This window comes from Plasmodium gonderi (genome assembly GCF_002157705.1).
Source record: "Plasmodium gonderi DNA, contig: Chr12, whole genome shotgun sequence".
Lineage (NCBI taxonomy): Eukaryota > Apicomplexa > Aconoidasida > Haemosporida > Plasmodiidae > Plasmodium > Plasmodium gonderi.
The window spans coordinates 1,248,378-1,275,155 of record NW_021628937.1 but is presented as its reverse complement, the minus strand read 5'-3'; the positions used below and the strand labels follow the sequence as shown (position 1 = coordinate 1,275,155).

Here is a 26,778-nt window from a genome sequence, read left to right as displayed (position 1 = left end):
TACAAACGTCTAGGTTACAAATATATATATGTATATATATATATATATATATGTATAAGTAGAGGTACATAAAAACATGTATCGGAATATGCTTGTTGAACATATTTATACAACAACACAATATACACACAAACCTATGCACAAATATTTATTTACCAAAATATGGAACAGTGGAATACTCCCGTCATTTTACATATCTCCTTTTCGAGATGAACCCCACTGCGGCATCCACAACGTTTCCAAAAAAAAAAAAAAAAAAAAAAAAAAAAATCCCTTTTTTTTTTTTATTTTGTTTTTCTACTTTGTTCATATTTTTTTTTTCTACTTTGTTCATATTTTTTTTTCTTCATTGTTCATATTTTTTTTTCCTTATTGTTCATATTTTTTTTTCCTTATTGTTCATATTTTTTTTTTTTCCTTATTGTTCATATTTCGTTTCTATTTTTTTTTTATTGTTCCTATTTCGTTTCTGTTTTTTCTTTATTGTTCCTATTTCGTTCCTGTTTTTCCTCCCACGTTAGTAATCTGACGAGCTGCTTTCACACTCGTCAAAGTTCTCGTTCGGAATATTCGCAAGCATGACTAAAAAAAACAAATTCTGTTGCAACCTTTCAAACAAGGGAATGCATTCATTTTTTAACCCTTTTCGCATGAATTCATTAATAGCACAAAATAAATGATCGTTTTCATCGATTTTTTTTTTTATTTTTTTCTTTATGACGCGATTTGACTCATCACCTTCGTCTGAACTGGAATAACTTTCCTCATGTTCATTGTCTAAGTTGCAATCGTGTTTTTTTTTGGGAATTTCATTCACCATCTCATCCTCCTCCTCCTTCCCCTCCCCTCCTCCCCTTGCAATAATACCTCTTTCCACATTAGTGCCATATGATTTTGCAACATTTTGAAATACTTTTTTCCCTTTCCCTCCATTAGAAGGAAAAGGATTGAAATTAGTAGGCGACATGGTTATTTTTCCCTCAGATTCGCACGATGTACACATAATATCTGCAGTTAATAACGATTCTTGTACTTTATCAGCCGTGCTACTTTTTCTCATTTTCTTTTCTTCTGGATATGAATGAAGAACAGTATGATCCTTCTGTTTATTTAACACGGAAAGGTCCAAAAGCTTACTCTGCTGATGTGCAATTGTTTTGCTAAACATTCTACTTTCATCATAATATCCAATAGTATTTTCATTTTCTGCACTTTGGTGGGCTTCTTTATTGCCTCCATTGATCCGATTGCCTCCATTACTGCTATTATCCGTATGACTATTCCTATCGGTGCAGTTTTTGTCACCGATGTGGTCATTTATAATAGGCCAGGAGTGGTCATTCTTTAGTGCACCTTCATGGGTAAGTCCCGCATTACAATTTATACTTATATCATGTTCACTTGTTATCCCTTTCTCATTTAATTGTACATTCCCTTTATTTGCTAGAGAATTATTATTATACCCATTTCCATTTACTAATGGCTGGATATGAACAAAAGTTGATGAATGACGTGGATCATAATGAGGTGAATATCGAAGAGATGATATTTCCTTTCCTTCCATGGTAACACAAAAGGATCCTGCCACATCATCTCTTTCCATCCTATTTATAGAAATATCACTTTGGGATTCCTCACGAATGTTCGCATTTGTTCCTGCATGGCTGTACTCAGCAACTTCACTACTTGTGGTAACTATATCTGCTCCTTTTTCTACCTCAACAGAACAACTCGTTACATGATCAGCACTCGAATTAGCAATCCATGTGTTATTATATTCATTTATATTGTCACTGTTAAGCGGAATGCGGTTTTCTACTCCCCCCTTGGAAATTTCTTCTACTCCCTCCAAATTTTTTGCCACTCCCTCCGCAATTTCTGTCCCCTCCTCCGCAATTTCTGTCCCCTCCTCCGCAATTTCTGCCCCTCCCTCCGAATTTTCTGCCCCTCCCTCCGAATTTTCTACTCCTCGCGCTCTAACTTTTCCTTCCTCCCAATCATCATTCAAAATAATTTCATTTTCACCTGAACTGTGCAGGTGAATTTTTTTCTCATTATTAAATTCATCCAAATAAATATGACTTGCTGTATTATCAATATTTATTTCTTCTGTGCTTTTAATTATGTTATTTTTTTTGTCATCGTTAATTAAGAATCCCATAATTCATATCTTATCATTGCTAATGGCTTATAATATATAAAATTTAAAAAAAAAAAAAAAAAAAAAAAAAAAAAAAAAAGGGCCTAAAATTACATATTACATGACATACATATTTTTTCTACGTGCCTCAAATGTATGTTTATGTAAAATAATAAAACATTACATACATTGTAGTATGCGTAAAAATGTACGTATTGTTTGGAGTTACAGAAAGGGCATGTTAAGTATATGTATCAATATGCACAATGTATAAATAAGCGCTATGCATAAACATGTGCAATGTAAATAAATATATGGAATGAATATAAATATATGGAATGCATATAAATATATGGAATGCATATAAATATATGCAACATATATATACATGTACAGTGGCCTGGAGCACCAAGGGGGAAAAAACCGTTAATAGAGCTTCTGAAAAAAAAAAAAAAAAAAGAGGCACAAAAGTTAAAATTCCTACAGCAAAGGGGAAAAAGTGACGCATAAAGTTATACATATATATATGAATGTATATATATTATGTATATTTATGTATATGTACGTATATGTACGTATATGTACGTATATGTATGAATAAATGCACGTATGTATTGTATATATGTACATGCGTGTAAAAGGAAAAATTGGGTTGGGGCGAGGGAGTTTTTTTTTTTTTTTTTTTTGAAGTTATGCACTCAAGCATTTGTTACTTACTTAGTATAAAAAAATGATATATTATATGCGCCCCATTGTTTTGCTCCCCATTTCATCTTTGTGTTATGAGTACGTGAGAAACATAGCTAAACATGCGTAGGCACGAAGTGCTATATCTTTCCTTAAACCTTTTTGTACGTATTAAAGTTTTCATTCACCACAAACATAACACATAAGCATTGAGAGTTGATAAAAAATGTGTTTTATTTTTCACGTATACACATAATAAAGAGTATAAGAATGGCCAAAAAAAAAAAAAAAAAAAAAAAAAAAAGAAAAATGGGCAAACGTGAAAGAAAAGAAGAGATTGTCACCATATGGATATGAAATGCTTTACACTTATTTAACGAAATTAAGTTTCATTTTGCTTGTGCGAATAAGGGGCTGATAATTTTTAAAACCTTTCCAAACATGAGCGAACATGGAGGGTTGAGGTGGGGACGAGGAGGAGAAGGTTCACATTTTTATTTGTTATGTAAACTAAAAAAATCTAGACTTGTCAATTTTTTTTTTCCTCGAGTTCCCTCCTAATGTATAGTATACATATATATATTATATATATTTTTTTTTATGTGAACGCGCCCTTTTTAATACACTACAATGAAGGAAGGGGTAAAGCTTATCACATGCAACCACTCTAGATTACATAGACATGTCCTCTTCTGTATACATATAAAATTTCCATCCTCCTTTTGTCACCTTTGCTCAAGCATAAGACATTATGTACTGTTTGGCACTTAATATTATTTTTACAGATAAGCACAAAGAATACATTCACATATCTATGATATTCTCCCACGTCAAGCTAATGCAGTTACTCTATTTTTTTTTTTTTTTTTTCCACGGGCAGAAAGCTTGAATGGTTTTGACCTTCCGTCCTCGTTTTATTTTTATAAATGAAAAATGATTACATATGTGTACATATATGAATACATACATACGTACATACATGAATGCATACATACGTACATACATGAATGCATACGTACGTACATACATGAATGCATACGTACGTACATACATGAATGCATACATATGTGTGTACATCCATATGCATATACAATTTATGCCCCCTTTGGGAAAATTAAAAAAAAAAAGAGAAAAATTTCAGTTGATACGTTTATGAAATTTTCTATCCCTTTGCTGAAGTAAATATAGTGCATGCATAATATGGTAACGGTCCTACTACATAAACTACCGTTTTGTACTGATTTAAATTGTGAAATTATTATGCTTTGTACATGTGTAGATAGATTATATGTGACACATTTACTCAAGGGGTAAGTGAAAAGAAAGGGAAGTCATTCCTTATTCCAAAGAATTCAATGTTCTAGTGAGAGGGATGCGTAACCCCATGGTGTGGTTATGTATGTGGATTCTTTTGAGAACAGGGCTCCTACGACATCATTCTGAATAAACAATGAACGTTAAAATATTCTTAAAAAAAATATGATAACCGATAAAAAATTCTCTGTATTACGAATATATTCTAAGTATTATACACATTCAAAGAAAAGAAAAAATAAATAAATAAAAAAAATTTGTAAATTTTCATTTTCTTCTTTCCTGAAATTATATGCCACATAGTGGAAAAGCTGGAAGAAGCAAAAACATGGGTATGACAATTTTGCACTTTTGCTATTTGTAATTCAGAAAATTAAATGATGTTTTATAAAGATTTATTCTAATGAGAGAGGAGGCTGTTGTGTATGCGTGTGTACGGGAGGTCATTGATAAAATCAAAAAACAGAAAAAAAAATAGTAATAATAAAAAATGTTGCAAAAAATGTTGAAAAAAATGATGAAAAAAAAAAGTGAAAAAAATAAATATTAAACAAATAAAAAATTAAAACATATTGGACGGAAAAGCAGGGCGCTGCTGTGATGCGCAATGATGCTTGTGGGTCTATAAAAACATACTAAAAATGGGGGGGGTGCAAAAAAGAAGAGGAACAGAGGAGGATATTTTTTTTGTATATATACGACCACATGTGAGACCACATGTGAGACTACATGTGAAACTGCATGGACAACTGCATGGACAACTGCATGGACAACTGCATGGACAACTACATACACACTGATATATGCGCGCACTTAGGATGAGAAAATAATTTCAGGGGTTAAGTCCAGCACCGAGAGTGTTGTCATCTGATTTTTGTATTCCTCCAAATCTAATAATAGATCATTGTTGACGTCGAATGAGTAGAAAAGTAACTTTACGTTTTGGACGAGCGAATTTTCAACCTTGAGTGTCTCTTGGACATAGTTGAAGAGATTTTCCCGCTGTGATGCATCTGACATGTTGATATGCTGTTCATCTTTTTTGTCATGAGAATTTCTTGATCCTTTTGATGTACTTTCCAGATAAATGCTCAATTTTTTATATACTGTTCCATCATGATTAATATAAAAGAGCAATTCTGATATGTCAATGTGCCCATCGAAATTCAAGTCTAGATGCATAAAATTCAATAAATGATCGATTTCAACTAGTAGTAATAATTGGAAATTTTGAAATTCTTCAAGTTGTAGTTTATTATCATTATTTAAATCCCACATGTTTTTTGTATTTTTAAAAAAATTTTTTACTATAGTATGAATGAAATTATTCCTTTGAATGGAGAAATGCTTATTCTGCATATCAACTACAATGCTGTCTAAAAATTCTGAAAAATAAATTTCTAAATAATCATGAATAGCACTTTTTTCAACCACACTTTCTCCATCAAATAAAATCTGAATTAATTTGATGTAATTAAAATCGTATGAATTTAAGTGTAAAAATTCGATATAATTAATTTTTTTGTCATTATTCACATCAAAGAGTTCAAATAAATAATTTAAAATTTTTTTGTTGATATTCCTAATTTTAGATAATATATTTACATTCCTTTTGAATTCATTAAAATCTATAAAATTGTTCTTATTACTGTCCAGTTTTTGAAATACCATCTTGGATTTTTTAAGTATATGTTCATTCAATGCTGAGTTGTTGGTGTCTAGGGTGAAGTTAAACGTGTTGTCTCTGTGGTTGTCACTCTCACCTCTAGCACTATTATCATAATCTTTTTCGGGCGTTTCTTTTTTATTGTCAACCCCATTCATTTGTCTTACGTCATTCCTTTGCCTTATGCCATCCCGATCGCCTTGCCTCTTGTCCAGGTTCCTTTCCACACTTTGTAATTTTCCTCTTTCCAGTGTGTTCCCCATCTTTTCAAAATTTCCTGGCACCATATGACTCTCTCTCAAACTTTTCCAATCATTATGAAAAAATTTGTTATGAGTAAATGAATCACTACATATGTACAATTTCTCTAATTTGTAAATATTTTTGTGCAAAAAATCACACACTTTTTTGCTTGACACATCCATGGAGAAAAAATCATTTTTTTTTCTTATGAAATTTTCATTTAAAAAAAATAAAGCGATAAGTGAAGCACACACAACAACATGGGTCACCAGCCCATCATATTGCATGAAGGAAAACTTTAGTAACTTCATCTTTGTAAAATGTGGTGTAGAGGATGATGGTTTTTTAAAAGTGGCTTTTTGTATACGCTCATATATACATATGCTTGAGAGGGAAGTGCCTCTGGGGTATTTTCTAAAAGTAATACACCGGTTGGTAAGTTAGATTGCCAACCGTAGCTATTACGGAAAAATGAAAAGAAAAGAAGCAATGAGCAGATGTAGCAATGAATTGGTGCAGAAAATAAATCGGTGTAGCAAATGAACCGGTGTGGAAATGAATCTGTGCAGCAAATGAACTGGTATATCAATGACTCGGTGTATCAATGACCCGGTGTATCAATGACCCGGTGTATCAATGACCCGGTGTATCAATGAACCGGTGTACTAATTAAACTATGTACAAATGAAAAGACGAAAAGAAGACCTTTTCCAGGAAATGTGTTACAAATTAACTTGTACAAAGATTTCTTCCCTCTTTAAAATTAATGATATGAAAATACGAAAAATAAAGTTGATAAGAAGTGGAACAAGTTGAAAAAATGGTGAAGGGGGGAAAAATGAATTAATTTTCATAAAAATGTCACAATATATAAATTGTGGGAAAATGTGAAACGACAGCAATGGCTATGTTTTACACGGACGTCTCTCTCTCTGTGTGTGTGTAATGGGTGATGGTTGATCACAGGGATATACTTCAAAGAAGAAGAAAAAAAAAAAAAAAACATACACTGTGTGTTGTGTGTATATTTGCATGTGTGTCCACTAAATTGGATAAGGTGTTACGTGCAATTATTACTAATTGGTAATTGCTAGTTGCTAGTTGCTAGTTGCTAGTTGCTAGTTGCTCATTGCTCATTGCTCATTGCTCATTGCTAATTGCTCATTGCTAATTGCTTTTTTTTAATTCGGTGGGTTAATGAAATCGGATGATAATAAATGATTGGAACTTTTCACACACTATAGGTATATACGCATATGTACACGTAAACCTACTTTACACATACACTTGTGTAATATAATTATCGCATGAACGAGACTTATTGTGAATGTTTATTTACAAACACTTTCGAATTAGCAAGAAGTGAACTTTTCAGCTTCCCTGTCTTGTGTTGTCTACCAGGGGTTATTAGCAACTTCGGAAAGCTCTTTTCCAAATTGGGGAAAAGGGGTAAGCAGGTAGACGGATAGGTAGGTGAATAAATAGGAGAGTAAATAGCTAAATAAACAGATGAATAGGTTAAACGAAGTAATATAATGAATAATTAATAGATAAGTAAACAGGTGTCTAAAATGGAAAAAAATATTCTGACATGTGAGTATATATATATATTTTTAGCAATCAATGGAAAAAGCTTTTTTTTTTTCACTTTTTTAATTAATGTTAAGTGGTTAATTGTTTGTTTTTAACTGACCCGGCAAGGTTTTTTTTTTTTTTTTTTTTTTTTTTTTTTTTTTATACCCGTTTTTGGCTAATTCGAGGGCGTGTTAAAATAAAGTTTAAATATTTGCTGAATCATGTCCAATTGTGTATAATGTGTACAATGATTGTTCAAACGCTTTGCTTCTACATGTATGATATGTGTGCTCAAGTACAATNNNTTATTTTTTTTTTTTTTTTTAGATAAATATATATTTTTTTCTTTTTTTTGAAAAAGTCATTTTTTTTTTTTTTTTTTTTTTTTTTTTTCTCTCTTTCTTATATACGCAAACTATCACGTGCACACATGCACAGGACACCAAAACTTTTTGATCCAGAATAAAAAAAAAAAAAAAAAAAAAAAATGACTTGTTCAGAAAAATGTACATTTGTGTAATGGTGTATAAATATATATATATATATATATATATATATTTTTATTTTTTTTTTTATTTTTTCCAGCTGCTTTTACGAGTTTACCCCTATTTTACATCTCACATTTTTGTGTGTTTGAAAAATTGAGCATTTACATTTTTTATTCAGATTACGTTTGTCCACAATTTTTTGAGTTATTTAAGCTTTACTTCCCGTATTAGCTCTTTTTTATATATTTAGTTTATTTTCATCTCCATTTTGGATATTTTTCCCCTTTTTACAACATCTACTTTTCGGGGTCTACACACTTTCTACATTTACATTTTTTGAGCATGCGACGTTCCCTCGTCTTTGTAAATTACCCAACCCCATGCTCATGGTTTTTTGCAACGGTTTTACCAAAAAATTTGATGATGATTCTTCAGACTTCCCAAATGATAAATTTATTTTTCTCTTTTCACTATACTGTCACATCACCCTTGTTTAGCAGTTAAAACAGTTGTACAAAGTTGGATATTGTCGTTTCAAAACGAAATTAATTTTACTCTTCCATCCCCCCAAAATGGGAATACATAAATGTGTAAAGAAATGTTGAAAGGGAAGAGCGAAAGGGGAGACGTTAGGCGCTTTTCTGAATTTTTCAGTACGTACAATACATAGAGGAGAAGAAAAAAAAAAAAAAAAAAAAAAAAAAGTTCAAAATTAAAATGTACCCTTGAAGGAACATTCTCACATGTGCATGAACAATTATTGTTATAGAGATAAAAAGTTGTTATGCTTTAGAAACCATTATATCCAGAAGGGTTGTAATTTTTTTTTTTTTTTTTTTTTTTATTATTTTCGCTACTTTTATACTTTTCTACCCATTTTGATGAACCAACCCCCCCAAACACTCCACAAATATAGATGCGCAAAGATGAAAATTCGAATAAGGTTTTATCTTCATTAAATGTTGCTTCGTTTTTAGCCTGTACGAGTGCATACATATTTCTTTCTCCCCTCATAGTGAATTAGAATGTTGCGTTGGCTCTGTCGGAACCATGTAAAAAAGTACTTCGCCCCATGTGAAAAATGCAACTATCCACGTATGGAGTTCCAAAAGAAATGATCAATGAGGTTCACCTGGTTAGCAGTTTATCTGGTAAGAGGCGTAGCTAAGCAAAGGTGCAGCTATGCAAAGACAAATTTTTTCAAACGGTGTAAAATCTATAAAGTAACACCTCTGGGAATGCCACCTTACACTCCAGAGTGGAAACACAAGTTGAATATATCTTGTAAACTTCTCAAACAGGGTAATCTTCTGAACCAACGTAAGGTTGTTAAATTATGTGGCTTCCCTGGGATTCCGGTGAAAAGGTAAAATATGAAGAAATCTATTGGGGAGAAAATTCCCCTTAGTGTAGTTCTTCCATGTGAAGTGAATTTTCTAAAAAGAAGGTTTGCTGGTGCCACCAATTTTGAATACAGCCCTGAAAGCACAATTTCACGATTTCAGAATATCTCAATTGTAGAAAAGAATTTAACAAAATGGAAAAAACCACACAACAATTTCAGGGAACAGCAAAGGTTCCCAAATAGTAATGATGAATTTTTTGAGTTAATTAAAAAAAGTTTTAAAAAAAAAAAAAATGATCTATCTTTGTGGAATACATATTGTAGAGAAATAATGATTAGGATAAATGAAAAAAATATTAGTCCACGAATTATTACAAACTTTTTTACTTTCATTTCCCAAACAGATTATAAAAATGATCGTCTTATTAGTGAAGTACTGAATCGGTGTATTCTTCGGTTGGATCAGTTTGACCTTGTGCACATATGTGCGTTGATAAACTCGTTAGACAAGATGAATTTCAAGAGTGCTTATTTTTTGGATGAAATACGAAAGAAGTTGATGAACGAGAGAGATTCCTATTTTGAAAAACACTCTCCTCATTATATATGTTTGTTGATAAATAGCTTAGTCAAATTGTTCAATGGAAAGGTAGAAGGTGCTAACCGTGCAGAACTGTACAGTGACTCTGAGATTCAATTCATCATTTGTATGATCCAAAAGATTCAACACAGAAAAGTGTCTGAGTACAGCTTAATAGGACTTAGTTTACTTCTGTATAATATTTCAAAACTGAATCTGAAGGAATACTACTATTTTTTTTCCCAATTCGAAAATCATATAGTGAAGGTAAAAAATGACTTTAACATAATCCAGTTGGTTAACATATTAAGTGCGTATAGAAACGTTTCCATTTTGAATTTGTCTCTTTTAGATGAACTTTTACAATGTTCAATAATTCAGGAAAAAGAAAAAAAAAAACATTTAAATTGTTTCGTACATGTATGGGTGAGACTTGTTAATATCTCTCTTTTCACCGTTTTACATAGGAAAGAAGAAAAAGTTACACAGAGGAGTGGTGAGACTTTACTTCGAATAAGTAAAACATGTGTTGACATGTTTAGAAAAATATACAAAAAACTAGATAAGTGTAAAGGAAAAGATCTTGTTTTGCTTTGTTTATGTTTAAATTCAAACCAGGATTTGATATGGAGAAAAAAAAAAGATAAAGATCATGACAATTGTTTTTTTTCGAATTTATTATTTTTCCCTTCCAATGATATGTTGTATTATAATTATTTTGAGAAAATAACTTGTAATTTAAAAAAGTTTATTAATTCTTATAACCATGTTGAGTTATCAATCATTCTTTATTGTTATTCTAAGTATAACATTCTAGATAGGAATCTTTATAACATGATTAAGTTAAGAAGCTTGAGAATATATTCATCCTTTGGAGAGAAATCCTTTTCTTATCTATTTAAAGGATTTAAAAATATGAACATAAAAGATGATGTCTTTGAAAATTCGTGCTTAAATAAAATTCTACAAATTGGACAATTCAAGTCAGCAATATATTTTGGCCTTACCTTGTCAGCTTACTCCTCTGTGCAGGAGCAAAAACAGAGGCACGAAATTTCTGATATCCTTTTTTTAAATTTTAAGAAAATTATGACAAATTTTTTTGAACCATTAAGTGCTGTTGGTAGTAGAACCGGCACTCCTAGCAGTAGTTGTAGTGTCGGTATTAATAGCATGTGTGATGAACACACGAGGGAGATTGACTTGGATGGAGAGTCTGGTGGAAAATCCGGTAGGGGGAAAGACCCTGCACCGAATGTTCAGAAAGAAATGAAACATCTGGAAGAAGAAATAAAAAAAAATGAATTTACAGAAATACAGGAAGAAGTCACAGGAGTGTACAAAAAGGGAGATCAGATCAGCCAGCTGATGAGCCTCTTTGCTAAGATAAAAAATATGCCGCACTCGAAAATAACAAATCTCATGATGAGTAAGTATAAGAGTTATGAATATGCCTTATCAACTGAAAATTGCATAAGTTTGCTAATTTCCGTGTCAAAGATTTGTGGAAACCTACAATTTGAAGAAAGCAAACAATTTTGGAGAGGGTACTACCAATTTGTGAATTCTTTAGCGAGAAAAGTTTTGGATAGTACCGATTTGTATACAAAAAAAAAACTGTTAATAAATTTTTTAAATGGGTGTGGGAGGATATTTCCCTCTTTCACTAAATGTGCAAAAATAGATGAGAAGATAGATTTTTATTTTGAACATATTTTGAAAATGTTACTGCCACATGTGTGTCCATTTATTAGCCAAATGACGATGGGGCAAATTGGCGTTCTTGTGGAGAGTTTAAATAAGGAGAATTATTCGAGGGAAGCCATATCATCCATTCAGGGTATAGATGATTATGACATGCTTCTAGACAAGTTGGTTCATCGGGTTAAGCTTCTGCTGTGTGATGTAGAAGCGTCCAATGTGTTGAGTGTAGCGAGTACCCCTCACGTGGTGAACTCTGCGAAGGTTGAGAGGTCAAATATGAATAAGGAAGGCCTTAGGGAAATCAAGAACTCAATCATCTTTATGAAAAATTCTATAAATCTGGAACTTTATGACAAGGACTTATTCAATCTGATGATTAAAAAATGTATCCTTCACACTAGTTGCTTAGCATCATTCTCGTCCATGTGTCAAGCTATACACTACATATGCGTGTGCTGCATGATCGGTGAGCATATACCGAAGGAGCAAGATATGTTGTTTCTACAATTTTTACTTAAGAGAGTGTATAAACTGCTTATCAATGAAGGGGTAGTTATTTTCCATTCCAGACATAAGGACAATGGTTTTCTTCTATCCGAAAATAATTTAGAGAAACTTTCAAATGACGCTCTTTTTGGTAAATCTTTCAGATGCTTATACGAAGCTGTTACTATAATATTACTTCATATATGCGACTTGAGTAATGTGAAAGATACAAAATTTGTTCGCTCGAGTAGGACCGTGGATGATAATAGTATTTCGTTAATGATACCTTTTCATCTATTGAACAACATTAATTTGTTGCACTTTTACCTTATTATTTTAAAAATTGCTGAGCATGTCAGGCAAAAAAACAATTTCCGTGGAATAATCTGCAAGCACGAATTAGCTGACGTGGTGGAGCAGGTACATCACTGTATTTTGGGAATGAAAATACATAGCCAGTATGCGGAAGTTTTTCTTTTTAAAATTCTGTTATTGGATAGAGTGGATAATTACAGCGCCGTAAACCCCCTAGCCGCAACGCTGAAGTAATATAAGTTAATTAAAAAAAAATTCTAAGTTAATATAGCTCAAGTATAGGTGCACATATTATTTTATACATGATACAAAATTATGAACAAATGAGGTGAAAATTTAAAAAAAAAAAAAAAAAAAAAAAAAAAAAAAAAAAAAACACACAAAAGTATGCACAGCTAGCCAGACGAAAATTTCACCAAAACAAATTCACCAACATCGAAACTTTATCTACACAGGGGGACAATTATTTGAAAAGCAAATTCATTAATGGGATTAGATTGGCGAAATAGTTTTTATTTTTTTAACAAAAATTTCACATGGATTGTTCCCCAATTTTGAGTATTTTTTTTTTTTTTTTAGCAAAATTTTCACCTGATTGTTCATAATTTTGTGTATTTTTTTTTTTTTTTTTAGCAAAATTTTCACCTGATTTGTTCATAATTTTGTGTATTTTTTTTTTTTTTTTTTTTTTGTAACTAATTTTTTATTTCATTTAATTTGAATTTATTTGATTTGCTCTTGTTTTCACGTCTGTAACAAATGTATTAAGAGAATTCCTATTTGGTGGATTCTCTTTCTAGTATATTCCGTTGTATGCTCGCATATACTAGCATTACATAATTGTTATCCCTGAAAAAGGGCTAACTGTGCAGCATACTTTAGGGTAAGAGAAAAGAATAAGGGTTTATATATATATATATATATATATATATATATATATATATATATATATATATATATATATATGTATATATATACTTAAGAGGAGAAATCCAACTATTGTGTTTATTAACCCATACACATCGACAGATTAGATTGTTCAATTATTTTGAATGTACAAAAGGAAATGTATGGGAATAAGCATGCCCGAAGATGAAGTTTGTGTACAGCTTTAAAAAGGGGGGGAAGAGAAAATAGGTAAATGTGTTAATCTTTTATGGGAAAAAATGATGAATGGGAAGAATAGAATTATTAACGGGACGATGAAAGGAACGAACGGCTTTGGGAGAGTAAGAAAAAGGATAAAGGGATTACTGATAGGTTATGATAAGGTAACAAATTCATACTTATGTCGGAGAGAAGATATAATCGGTTCAAGTGATTTTACTTCATGGGACAGCAAAATTCGAAGTAGATACACAAAATCAATAATTTTGCAAAAGGAGAGTTGTTCCTTACTTAAAAGTGTAATCAATGCAATGTACAAGAATGAGGAGTTGAATAAAAAATTTCTGAGTCTCGTGAAATATTCCCTGTATTTGAACCCTCACAATGTTGGAAGTTTGTTTAATTTAGTTCATTTTTATTTTAACAAAAATTGGGAGAAAATGAGATATGTGGAGAATCTGGGACACTTGTCATGGGAGGCCAAAAGGAACTGTCTTTTCTATAGCCACTTACTACACTTAATTTTGATGAAAATTTTGCGAAAATTATTTTTTAAAGATCAAAAAGTTGTAAGTCATCAGAAAAAAAAAGAAATACCATGCCAAAACGTAAATATAAAAGGATTTCTTTTTTATGCATATAAAAAAGAATTTATTGATAACTTCCAAAGGAGATTAATAAAATATGCAGTGAAGAGATGGGATACTATACCGTTCTTATGTGACAAAACTTTGTTCATAATTTTTTTAGAAAATATTCACGTTCTGTATTCAACGAATTATAAAATGGGATTTATACAAAACGTTTTTTATTACGCCAATCTTATGTTAAAACTGTTGCAGCTCAGGAGGATAAGAAGTTATTTGAAGGAAAATTATTTTTTTTTTTCAGCCACCTTGTTCTTGACCAGGGCTGCTTGTTTCCGCCTGACCTGTTCAGGCAAAAAGGGGAACTCCCCTTTGAGCCATAAGGGAAACATGATCAGTCCGATAGGGTTAAACGGGTTAAGCGGGTTAAGCGGGTTAAGTGGGTTAAGCGGCTCTATGGTGCAACCGACAGACAACGACAACACCGCTCAAGATATAATGACTAATAAAATTATAAATGAGGTGGAAGTAACTCATGATATGGGTTTAGAAGTAGAGGGGAGTGAGGAGAAGGATGGTCAGGAAAAAAAGCATTTTATGCGAAAACAATATGAACATATTTATGGAAAGAAAAAGATTAATAAAAGTTGTTGTAAGCATAAAATTGATTTTAGTACGCTGAAGAATTTTGAAAAAAGATATTTATCTTTTATATTAAGCGAAGAGGAAACAATTTCCAGGGTAAAACATGTGGAAGAAAATGATTATATGAACAAGAAAAATATTGACGAACCATTTAACGATATTTTAAAAAAATTGAATGTGTGTATAAAATATTGCTTACAAAATCGGATATACCATTTTTTGCAACAGTTTTTAGTGTGGAGAGCTAGGATATTTTATCACTTGGAATTATTTCATGAGTGTTTATCAGATGCGAGTAAAGTTGGTTTGATGAATTTATATGCAAGCGCAAGTTTCGGGGTAGACAACGATGTTGCAGAAAATGATGTAGCAGAAAAAGATGTTGCAGAAAAAGATAATTACTCTTGTTTAAATTTGAGACTGGCATGTTTACGGCACCTTAACATGCTTCACCTGTCTGATTTATATTTAGTTATGCTTTTAAAAAATAATGAAAATAATAGCGATGCTTGCAAACACAAAACCACCTGCACAAATGCAGAAGAAGGGGACGAGGTGACAAATCATGTTTTTAATAAAAGAAACCATCTCTATTCATGGTGTCGATCATTGGAGGACAAATCCGTTATGAGTTTCATCCATGGAAACCGGAAAAAAATTCCATTTATGATTTGAAAAGAAAAAAAAAAAGGATCCAACAAAAAGTGCATGGCTGTGCGTGATTGTGTATGGTTGTGAGTGTGTATGATTGTGCGTATGTAGTATGGGTGTGTGTACACATAATGGAAAAATGCGTATTACCATGTAGATCATTGAGATTGTTTTCTAGCGATGTAAGTGTTTCCAGCCAAGCGATCCATTTCATCTAAATGTATGTCATATGAGCGTCTGTACGGGTGAGAGAAACATAGTTTATTGTGCATTCCTGCACACGGAGGAAAATACTATGAACAGTTTTTAAAAGCGCTTTAATGATACTGCCAAGGTGATCAAAGGGATTTGTTTTCGTCTGTATATAGTACTTGTATGTGTATGTGTATGTGTATATGTATGTGTATGTGTATATGTATGTGTATATGTATGTGTATGTGTATATGTATATGTATGTGTATGTATAAATGTATCTGTATGTATGCATTTTTTTTTTTTATTTTTGCCCCTTTTGATGTGTTCCTTCCAATGACGATGAATGTTCCCTATTTTTCACCCATGATTAATTCTTTAACGCATATATGTATGAATTAATACTCATACATATTTGTGCTTAATTTTTAAATATTTTTTTTCGAAAAGGGAAAAAAAAAAAAAAAAAAAAAAAGAACTACGGAGATTTATGTTACGCGTATTTTGGCCCTTTTTATTTTATTTTTTCCGTGAACTTTTTTGTATGCTATTTTGCAAGTTTTATATGGGCAATTCTTTTTTTTTTTTTTTTTTTTTTTTTTTTTTTAAAAAACACAACTATCATTGTAGAACGGAGGGGATACTGCATAAACTTCGATTACTTGTTAAATTAATGAATAAAAAATAAGACTATCAGTGTTATTCTTTTATCCCATTTATGTTGTATAGAAATTGTGAAGGGGGAAGGAATAGTCCTTTATATTGTAGGAAAAAAGTGAAAAAAAAAAAAAAAAAACTTGTGTGGGTGGGTACTTGATAAACTATTTTATTAAGTGCAAATACATCACAATGACAATTTCACATCATGATGGATGTGGGTGTAAAGAAGCCGACGAAGTATTAAGAGGAGGAGAATTTTTGTTGAAATATATGGATATAGAAAAAGTTACTGCGTTGAACGAAAAGGTAATAACTGCATCGAGCTGTGATTTTTTTTTTTTTTTTTTTTTTTTTTTTTTTGAGTGGATGGAGAATTCAATTTTTCAGATCATACACCCCTCCATCTGCAGCACATTATATTTGTTCTATTTGGGTATACACGATTTGGATTGATTTTTTTTTTTTTCTTTTTTTTTTTTATTATTGCCCCCTGTTCGCCCGAATAAAGGTACTTGGATCATGCAGGAAAATATTAAAACCATATGATAGCAGATTATCTCCAGAAAACTGCGAAAGTGACGCAGACAGTGAGTTGGTAAGTGTCCCAAATGAGTAACAATATAGTACGAATGAGTTCATGTTTTGCACAGCTCAGTGCAAATGTGTCCGAGTGGATTGTTCTCCTTCACGTCCTTAAGCATACATAGGCATGTGTAAACAGTACTCCACTACACATACATTGCACTAATACACGTACGTATGTATGAACATTTTATTTTCTTACTTACCAACCACTTACACCCGTCTCACCAGATAATAAACATCCCTTTCACTAGCCAGTGCAAGGTAAAGATCAACTGAGAAATAAGAACACTGGAACAAAACTGTTTCTTGAGATATCATAACATGATCAAACGATGTGTAAACGTTCTTCTGACCCCCTCCACCTACCTTTGGGGAATCGACATATAGTATCCAACTGAAGCAAAAAAAAAAAAAAAAAAAAAAAAAAAAAAAAAAAAAAAAACATGTTTAATATTTTTCCCTCGTTCCATGATTCACGTTTGATAGATTGTAAGTCTTTTTCTTATTGGAGGTGAGGATGGTAGTTATCCCAGGAAATTGAAAATTTTTTCAAACAGAGAAGATATAGATTTTGAAAAGTAACATTATTATAGAGGACAGAAAAAAAAAAAAAGAAAAAAAAAAGTCCTTTCATAAAACCTTTGTGTGTTGTCATATTGCATGTATACATATGAATGTGTATGTAAAAACATAGCAGAATATAATAACATGTAATATACTTTGTGATTTCATGTCTTCTTCTCTTCCTACTGTTTCTCTCAGCGTTAACGATTTTAAGTGTGTGCAAGAATTAGAGCTCTCAGAGGATTATCATGGATCGGTTGAATACCCCCTAAAGGTGCTTCTTTACTAGACTATCTTATTTTGTATATTTTTTGTTACCTTGATTTTGCTACATTTTTTGTTACCTTGATTTTGCTACATTTTTTGTTACCTTATTTTGGATGAACATTTAGATATCACACTCCCATCACCCCCCTTGTGCAGGTAACATCCCTTTTTAATGTGAGTTACCTGACCCTTTACTTTTATGAAAATTATGGAGCTGAAACGACAAAAATATTTTACATAGGTAACTAATGTGAAGATGAAAAAAAAAAAAAAAAATGTGACTGTTTTTGTGTGTCCTATTTTTTTTTTTTTTTTTTTTTTTGCACATTTCAGTTTTATATTTCTTATTTCAATATTTACATTATTTAATCACCTTTTTTTTTTTTTTTTTTTTTTTTTTTTTTTTTTTTCTTTGAAAGGTCTAAAGGGTATAGGGACAAACTACACCAGGAAGGCAGTTGAGACGGTTAGTATTTTTCCCTATGCATGTAGCAAAAATAAAGTGTTAGAGTGCATTTTGCAAGTGAAGAGAGGAACAATATTCTGTTGGTTTGGTTTGGTTTGGTTTGGTTTGGTTTGGCTTGGCTTGGCCTGGTTTGTTGCACTCGCTTCACCCGGAGTGGCTTTTTTTTTTTTTTTTTTTTTTTTTATCAACACACCAAAGACACTCACATTATGACATTGTTCCCCCGCCCCCCCTCTCCTATGCTACAGGTTTACGAAGCTTCTCCAAATTTGGCAGATCATAAAGTGAAAGGAACAGAAAACGCAACGCACTTTTCCTTCGATGCATTTTAGGATTAGAAGAAAAAGAAGGCAAGAGAGGGGGAAGAAACAAAAGAAATGAAAAAAGTGAAGGAAAAAAAATGTTCCCGTTTTGTGTGCTCAAATGCTTTACAACGGAGTAAGGGGGGTCGTCTTTCTTTTTTCGACAATCAGTTGAAGAATTTTTTTTTTTTTTTTTTTTATTTTCTTTTATTTCAACATATACAATTGATACAACACAATCGAATTTGTGACACGACGCCGCTCAAGGGTTAGCGTATGCAAGTAACAACACAAACGTGTATTTCCACTTTTTCATCAGCTTAGGTATGGAGCAAATTTTGTGTAAAAAGTAAAAAATAAAAATTAAAAAGTAAAAAATAAAAATTAAAAAGTAAAAAATAAAAAATAAAAATTAAAAATTAAAAATTAAAAAATAAAAATTAAACACATACGTGTATACACATATCTAACGTTTTGTGTTTGCTTCTTATTTTTAAAAAGTGTTAATTCCCTTTCATGCGCAAAACCATATACTCAATGAACTTTTGAAATTTTGTTCTTGTATGGGTAAAAGGAAATTTCACATACCACGTGGGTTTTGACAAAACGAGATGTTCGACAGGTGAAAAGTTGGTTTTATCGCGATTTAAGCGTTGTGTTTATTTTATTCTAAATTAATTTACCACATTTTTGTAGGAGTTTAATTTTCTGTGTTCTTTTATTTTTTTTTTTTTATGAAATTTTATTCATACCACATTTGCAGGTGTGAGATGATAAAGGGGAGGGGGGGAGAAAAGTTAGCGGACCGGTGAGAAGCACCTTTTTTTTTTTTTTTTTTTTTTCTTATATTTCCCACCACTTCTTAACATTTTTTCCTATTTTTACTACAAACTTTAAGAACACAACTGAACTGAGTGAGATGACCGGATGACCTGCTTGTGTTCCTCCCCACCCTCCCCCTTTTTTTTTTTTTTTCGTATTCTCTAATGCTGGAAAAATAATGAACCATAGGAAAGTGTTATTAATAAGAAAATTTCTTATATCTGCATTTATTATGATACTTTACTATACGTATAATCCTGCATGTAAGAACAGTGTAGGGAGTTTTTCTTTTTTAACAAATTTTATCGTTCATGCAAAATTAAGACATAAAAATGTATATCATCAGCAAAGTGATTGGGATAAGTGTGGCAATAGATGGAATAAGAAAAAAATCTACCTCCTCTCAGTGGGAATCCAAAAGAAAGGACATGGACACTACCCTCTGAAATATTTTCCAAATGCAGATAATATTTTGCGCACGAATAGTAAGTATGAAAGATGTAAGAGAAGGAAAAAAATAAGCATTACAAGATGGGATACTTGGGAATCCTTGACATCACAGGGAAGTTCTTATAATAGAGATGTTTTAATGGCACGCAAAATTAACCAAAAAGAAATAAAGAGAAAAAAAAATTATCAATATGCAATGAAACACATGTATGATAAAAATGGAAGAAGAATAAAAGATATAAATAAAGAAAAGAAATCGTTAAAAAAAAAAAAAATATTTGATTATGAAGGATTTAAAGTTGATAAAATTTTCTCCTGCCTTAGTGAGGAAGATATGCAAGAATTGCGTGATGAGGAATTGAAGAGAAAATCTGGAGAAATTTTACACAACAATAAGTATATTGATACCTATGGCGTCGAGTCTGAAACGGATTTGGACGAAATTTGACACACACACCCAAACACACTGTACAGAGTAGAAGAGGGAAAAACAATCAACGTCTACGAATTTCGTTAGAACCAACCCCCTTACACACTCAGGGGAATGAGTAGGGGATGATATTATCCAGTTGTAACAGCATTTCTGTTTTATTTTTATTTTATTTTTCCACCACTGGTTTGAAGCAAAGAAGAAAAACAAATGAAATACAAGTGGTAAAAAAAATTCTAGTCTGTTACAAAAAAAAAAAAAAAAAGAAAAAAAAAAAAAAAAAGGGGACGAAAAATATTCCAAGTATATGAAAAAAAAAAAAAAAAAAAAAAAAAAAAAGTCATTTACAATTTTTTTTTTTTTTCACTTTTCTCTTCTGCATGTAAATAGAAGGACGAATTATATTTCTCTTTTGTGAGACTTCGATCTGTTTGGCATGAAACAGATGATATTTTTAGCCTTACCCTTGCTTTGCCCCTGCCTTGCCCTTTTTTTTTTTCTTTTTTTTTTTTTTCCGAACCCTTTTTTTGTGATTGATCCAGTGTGCCTTGTTTCCCATTAAATTTGTAGCTCTTTTGAAAATTTGCAACTTTTTTGAAAATTTGTACTTTTTTTTTTTAAATATTATTTCCTTCAAAAGTGGAATATATTTCCACCCAAGTGGCTCACGCAAGAAGAACATATAATATCCCCTCCCTCCTCCTCTCTCTTCCCTGGAGAAATTAACAAGCACCATGCGTATGCAAAGTGTAACAAGATTAAAAGCTATGCTCTTTGTCTTGTCTGCATTTCTGTTAAGTGTGTACAATGTAAAAATACTAATATCGGAAGGAAGGAACTTGAAGGGGTATCAACACCCAATGACATCTGCGCCCATCACAAGAAGAAGCTATTATTATGAAAATATTTTTAAAGGGAACGATAAAAATGTTAAATCTGGAGTTTTAGGAATGAGAAGAAGAGGAAACTACTACTGTGTCACAAATATAAAAAATTGGACAGAAAATATAAAAAAATTAATTAACAAATATGGATCATCTCAATCAAATAAAGAGGAGAAGATAGCTATCCACCCGTTAAAGAATTGTCGCTGGGAGATAACTACTTATAATTTTTTCCTGCAGAAAAATAGTTCTTTTTTCATACATATTTATGACAATGGGAAGGTCAAGACATCCGACAATATGGAAGGAACTTGGTTTTATAATAACTACTACTTAACATGGTTCATAGAATATGACAATAGACGTATTTACTACACGGCTGAGGTGCGATTATCTAATTTGGCTTATAAAGTGGAGAAGTTATAATGGGGCCTCAAAACAGCACCGACACGAGCACCACGTGCGTACATCCCAATGTGCATTCTTCTTCTCCATTCGTATATTTCTTTCTGGTGCTATTTGTGGTGCTATTTGTGGTGCTATTTGTGGTGCTATTTGTGGTGCTATTTGTGGTGCTATTTGTGGTGCTATTTGTGGTGCTATTTGTGGTGCTATTTGTGGTGCCATTTCCGGTGCTCTTTCCACGTACGAGTTTCCATCTTTTTTTTTTTTTTTTTTCCCTCCTTTTTCTGCAGCTCCTCTGGAACGGTGACAAAAGCAAACTGACCAAGGGCATAATTTATGAAGAGAAAAAAAAGCGCCGTTTTTTTCTTCCATCCTACTTTTTTAGAAAAGTTCTTGGATCCTTCGATGGAAAGATTGTCAATTGATATGAACAAGGGTGGTGGAACAACTCTGGTAAACAACTCTGGTGGGATGCATGAGAATTTGTCGCTTGGAAAAAAAAATATTTCCCATTTTTGCAAGATTAATTATTTAACTTCTTTGGGAGAGAGCTTCTTTAAAAATGTAGATGCAGAGTTGAAGTAAAAATCAGGTCATACACTGTATATCCACATGAATCTAGAAACTTCCTCACGATTTTGCACACTTCCCTATCATGTACGGACACAATAGTGGCGATAATTCCAAATGCAATAGAAGAATGGACTACGTACATAAATACTTTTCTTGATAAAATTTTAAGATGATTCATGCTTTTTCGAAATACACATTTCATATGAACTTCAAAAAGCCAAGAAAAATGGGGAGGGCCGGGGGAAAGGGTCGTTTTTCACCTTTTTCTCAGAATATGTATGATACTTTGTATGATCCTTCTAACCATTTGTATGACCAAATTGACGAGAATTTTTCTAGTCGCAAGGGAAATAATTCCAAAAGTGTAACGCAATATATGGTTGAATAATTTATTTTCATTTTTATGTTTTATATTACTAACAGATTCGTTCATATTAGTGTGAGGTTTCATATGATGTATATAATTTTTAAAGAAAGCATCATAATCATAATCTGGCATGTCCTTAAATTCTATCAAAGGGTAAAAAAAAAAAAATTGGATTGGGCATTATTAGCAAAAACATCACTTCGCGAGAGTTCAAATCGGAGCTCCTCCACGTGCATGCATGGCAATGCAGGTATGTACATACAAAAGGATGTAGATATGTGTACACGCACGCTGTACATATGAATGGGAGGGTGCATAAAAATTGACGAACGAGTGATACACGAAAGACAAATGATTTCCAGGGTGGAAGGTGGGGGTGGAGCGAAAATATGAAAATGTTAAAATGTGAAAATGTCAAAAATGCCAAAAATGCACGTGTACATGCAGCGGTGAAAATGACGATAAAAAAAAAATAAATAAATAAAATAATAAAATAACTACATAAAAAAAAAAAAAAAAAGAACCGAAACACGACATATCACGTGGGTTGGTGGCCTTTTTTTTTTTTTTTTTTTTTTTTTTTATTCCATGCATGCGTGCAAGCCATTTTTTTCACACTTTCATATTTTTACATTTTCTCGCTTATGAACCTTTGCCATTGCTGCTTATCTCCCTTTCGATAATTTCCTGTTTGACAACCCCATCCTGATACGTAATAATCTTAGTTGTCTTCTCAATTATTTTATTTCCTCTAGGTATTATTTCGGTTTTTATGTTTGTTTCTGAAAAAATAGGTTGAAGAAATGTAAAGTGGTAAAAGTGAGAATAATATCCCTGACTCAACTGCACTAACAACGTCAATTAGACGTGGTGGTAACACTTGAGTGGTAATCCATCAAAGGGAACATGGGACATAGGTTCCATCATGGAACTCATTAGAAGTAATTCAATAAATATGTTTCCATAGAAACATTACGTTTTATATTATCACTGTTGCTCCGATAAGATCCTGCGAGTGGGAAAGCGATGGTGTGCACGATATATGGGCAGTGAAGGATTCACAAATTTGGCTGTGCTAATTGGATGTGCAATTTGGCTATGCTATTGGTTGTGAAATTGGCTAATTGCACGGGGGAGACAAAAGTAGATGAATCGAAAATTTACCGGTAGACCCAAAATTAGTGAAGAAATCATTTCCACTCTCTCTCGTCTGGAAACTTCCCTACAGGAAAAGCACGCACCAAAAATATGAATATATATATGTATATACATGTATATATGTGTGTATATATATGTATATGTATGCAAAGCTCTTAAGTCGTGCATGAGATTGAGTTCGGGTAGGGGTAGAACATCTCACCCCGCTCTCTCATCACCCTATTATTTTTATGTGCACGTTATTGTGCCGATTTGGGAATACTTAGACACAACATGGGGGCTTAGCATGAAGATGTACACACAAGGTGGATATGTCTCCTTACACACGTACTTGATTAAAAACGTTGGACTTGAAGATGTCATTCAGGTTCATGTTTCCAAAGACATTCTTGAAAATTTTCTCGATTTCTTCATCTGACATTCTTCTCGTTTGATATGTGTACTTCATATTGTTATTACTAGACATGTTTGAGAAGTTATTATCAAAATTATTCGAAGAAAAGCCACCACCATTCAGTTGATTATCATACATTTGCCTTTTACTTTCATCACTTAAAGTTTCATAAGCTTCTGTTATTTCTCGAAATTTCTTCTCTGATTCTTTTCTGTTATTTGGATTCCTGTCTGGGTGGTATTTCAGGGCTAATTTTCGATAGGCTTGTTTTATTTCATTTTTGCTACTCCTTCGTGGGATGTTAAGGATGTCATAGAAGTTCTTCGAGCTGAATTCTCTTTTTCAATAGGAACAGTGTGGGGAGGGAGGGGAAATGAAAACAAGGGTGTGGAATGAAGACAAGAGCGTGCAATGAAAATGGGCAGAAGTGCATCACAAATATGGAAAGAGTATAGAAGCTCCAAAAATGCAACGAATTAACAGAATGTAAAATTCCTCTCAAACTGCTGGTTCAGTACCTCTTGTGTAGTGCAGAATGGGTTGCTTCATTTAAAAGTCTCCTGGCCCAACCACCCGATATGCCCAAACAGTTGTAAAAGCAAGTGTACCTTCTTCGAATTAAAAACATTTCTGTTTTTTAAGCCTTTTTTATAAGCCCTTTTTTAAGCTCTTTTTATGCCCTTTTTTTTTAAATTCTTTTTATGCCCTTTTTTTTTAAATTCTTTTTATGCCCTTTTTTTTTAAATCCTTATTATGCCTTTTTTTTTAAATCCTTATTATGCCTTTTCTTTAAAATCCTTATTATGCCTTTTTTTTAAAATCCTTATTATGCCTTTTTTTTAAAATCCTTATTATGCCTTTTTTTTAAAATCCTTATTATGCCTTTTTTTTAAAATCCTTATTATGCCTTTTTTTTAAAATCCTTATTATGCCTTTTTTTTAAAATCTTTTTTAAATGATACTTTGTACTTGGCTCCTGCTGAGAAGCCTATATGTAACTTGCCACAGAAACTTACACTCTCTCCTATGTAAGTTTATTTTGTTTTTATGTTTTTTATATGGTTATATGGGAAGGTCACGGGAAAGAGTAAAAGAAAAAAAAAAAAAAAAAAATCACGTACCCGCTTTACATTGCGTTGTACACAACTGTTCGTACAATGTGATGATGTGAAAATATGGGACCTAATAATTTCTTTGCATTTTTTTTTTCATTTTTTTCCTCCTTAAAAAAAAAAAAAACTTATCAGTGCAATTTTCACCGAATGAAAGAAAAAAAAAAAAATTGTGAAAAAATGCTACGCTAACGGGTATATATATATATATATATATATATATATATATATATATATATATATATATATATATATATATATATATATACATACCTATATGTACCATATTTTATTCACCTCCCTGGGTAAATATACTTTTTTTTCTTTTCTGCTCCCCTTTTGTGCAACTTTTTAAAAGAAAATAATTTGAACTGTCAAAAGTATATGTTTTATCTCCCCTACTTCACTCCAATGGTTTGGATACACACAAGAAATTGGAGGCCCCCTACCCAGGGTATAATCCTCCATATGTAACAGAATGAACAATTAGTTGGATTAGGATTCTGTCTCTCCCTTGCGTGTTGCTCGAATTATAGCGTTGTTGTGCGATATATATATATATATTTTTTTTTCTTTTTTGCTTTTCTTTTATTTTTGCATTCTCGCTTTTTCGAATTGATACGATAATTTTTAATAAGGTATATGTAAATTTTACTACGGGGAAAATAATGTCTTTATTTATATGCTCTTTATGAAATGAATGGAATAATAGTATAGCAAAAATAGGTAACAGTGGGATGAAGAGAAATTGAGAAATATTCTGGGAGAGGGGCAGTAAGATGTACTATAACGAGGGGAAAAAGTAAAACAAATGAAGTTATTTTTTTTTTTTTTTTCCCATTTTTTTTTTTTTTTTTTTTTTACGCATTACATATACATATAACATAACATACCACTTGCACGCACACAGAAGATATAAAAATATATGATGAAAAACAAACAACCGGTTGGTTTACATTTTGAAAATTGTACAATAGCAAAATGGAGTATAAAACTATGAAACACGAATGAAAAAGAATAAGAAAAAAAAAAAAAAATAAAATAAAATAATAAAATAAAAAGGAATATATAAGCAAAACAAAGTATGTATATATGTACGTATTTATGTATATACAAATAAGTACATATGTGGGTGTTGGCATTTTGTGTGTTACCGGTTCCACCAACACACACAAATAAAAACAAGTATTTGAAATTTGAGGAAACAAAAGAATTTTGAAAATATATGAAATAACGACACACCAATGTCTTGTATATCACATGTCTTACGACAATATAACTTTTGGTTATATACTCTCATTGCACGATAGAATTACACAAAACACATATCATATGTGTGCAAAAAAAAGTACAATGGAGGTAAATTTAAAAGGGTAAAAAAAAAAAAAAAAAAAAAAAAAAAAAAAAAAAAAAAAAAAAAAAAAAAGAAAAGGAAACAAAAAAAATATAAAGTGTTTTTTAAAATACAAAAACTAAAACAAATGCGCCTTAATTTTTAACGCATTAAATGTGAAGGAAAAAAAAAAAAAAAAAAAAATGGCCTTAAAAATTCTACTACAATTCTTTTCTTTGCCTTCCCATATTTGCCCTCCCAGATTTGCCTCTCCATTTTGA

General features: G+C 31.7%; 8 protein-coding genes across 8 annotated transcripts; 5 read left to right on the top strand and 3 right to left on the bottom strand.

Annotated features, from left to right (window-relative positions):
• Positions 1-517: 517 nt before the first annotated feature.
• On the bottom strand, positions 518-2,161 carry PGO_122660 (hypothetical protein; the record flags this gene model as incomplete). Its single annotated transcript, XM_028689057.1, has 1 exon — positions 518-2,161. The coding sequence occupies one exon, from the start codon at positions 2,159-2,161 to the stop codon at positions 518-520; it is 1,644 nt and encodes a 547-aa protein (XP_028544858.1).
• Positions 2,162-4,954: 2,793 nt separating this feature from the next.
• Positions 4,955-6,361, bottom strand: PGO_122650 (apicoplast calcium binding protein 1; the record flags this gene model as incomplete). Its single annotated transcript, XM_028689056.1, has 1 exon — positions 4,955-6,361. One exon carries the CDS (start codon positions 6,359-6,361, stop codon positions 4,955-4,957), a length of 1,407 nt encoding a protein of 468 aa, XP_028544857.1.
• A 3,125-nt stretch (positions 6,362-9,486) lies between these two features.
• PGO_122640 (hypothetical protein, conserved) lies at positions 9,487-12,777 on the top strand (the record flags this gene model as incomplete). The annotated part of the gene is made up of 1 exon (XM_028689055.1): positions 9,487-12,777. The coding sequence occupies one exon, from the start codon at positions 9,487-9,489 to the stop codon at positions 12,775-12,777; it is 3,291 nt and encodes a 1,096-aa protein (XP_028544856.1).
• Positions 12,778-13,745: 968 nt separating this feature from the next.
• Positions 13,746-15,557, top strand: PGO_122630 (conserved Plasmodium protein, unknown function; the record flags this gene model as incomplete). The annotated part of the gene is made up of 1 exon (XM_028689054.1): positions 13,746-15,557. One exon carries the CDS (start codon positions 13,746-13,748, stop codon positions 15,555-15,557), a length of 1,812 nt encoding a protein of 603 aa, XP_028544855.1.
• A 1,017-nt stretch (positions 15,558-16,574) lies between these two features.
• On the top strand, positions 16,575-18,599 carry PGO_122620 (hypothetical protein, conserved; the record flags this gene model as incomplete). The annotated part of the gene is made up of 8 exons (XM_028689053.1): positions 16,575-16,691; positions 16,894-16,980; positions 17,199-17,231; positions 17,457-17,548; positions 17,733-17,808; positions 17,958-18,042; positions 18,221-18,267; positions 18,516-18,599. The coding sequence occupies 8 exons, from the start codon at positions 16,575-16,577 to the stop codon at positions 18,597-18,599; spliced, it is 621 nt and encodes a 206-aa protein (XP_028544854.1).
• A 970-nt stretch (positions 18,600-19,569) lies between these two features.
• Positions 19,570-20,289, top strand: PGO_122610 (hypothetical protein, conserved; the record flags this gene model as incomplete). The annotated part of the gene is made up of 1 exon (XM_028689052.1): positions 19,570-20,289. One exon carries the CDS (start codon positions 19,570-19,572, stop codon positions 20,287-20,289), a length of 720 nt encoding a protein of 239 aa, XP_028544853.1.
• Positions 20,290-21,005: 716 nt separating this feature from the next.
• Positions 21,006-21,985, top strand: PGO_122600 (hypothetical protein, conserved; the record flags this gene model as incomplete). The annotated part of the gene is made up of 2 exons (XM_028689051.1): positions 21,006-21,539; positions 21,851-21,985. 2 exons carry the CDS (start codon positions 21,006-21,008, stop codon positions 21,983-21,985), a joined length of 669 nt encoding a protein of 222 aa, XP_028544852.1.
• Positions 21,986-23,142: 1,157 nt separating this feature from the next.
• PGO_122590 (DnaJ domain containing protein) lies at positions 23,143-24,680 on the bottom strand (the record flags this gene model as incomplete). The annotated part of the gene is made up of 4 exons (XM_028689050.1): positions 23,143-23,282; positions 23,665-23,722; positions 23,990-24,389; positions 24,571-24,680. 4 exons carry the CDS (start codon positions 24,678-24,680, stop codon positions 23,143-23,145), a joined length of 708 nt encoding a protein of 235 aa, XP_028544851.1.
• Between the last annotated feature and the right edge of the window lie 2,098 nt (positions 24,681-26,778).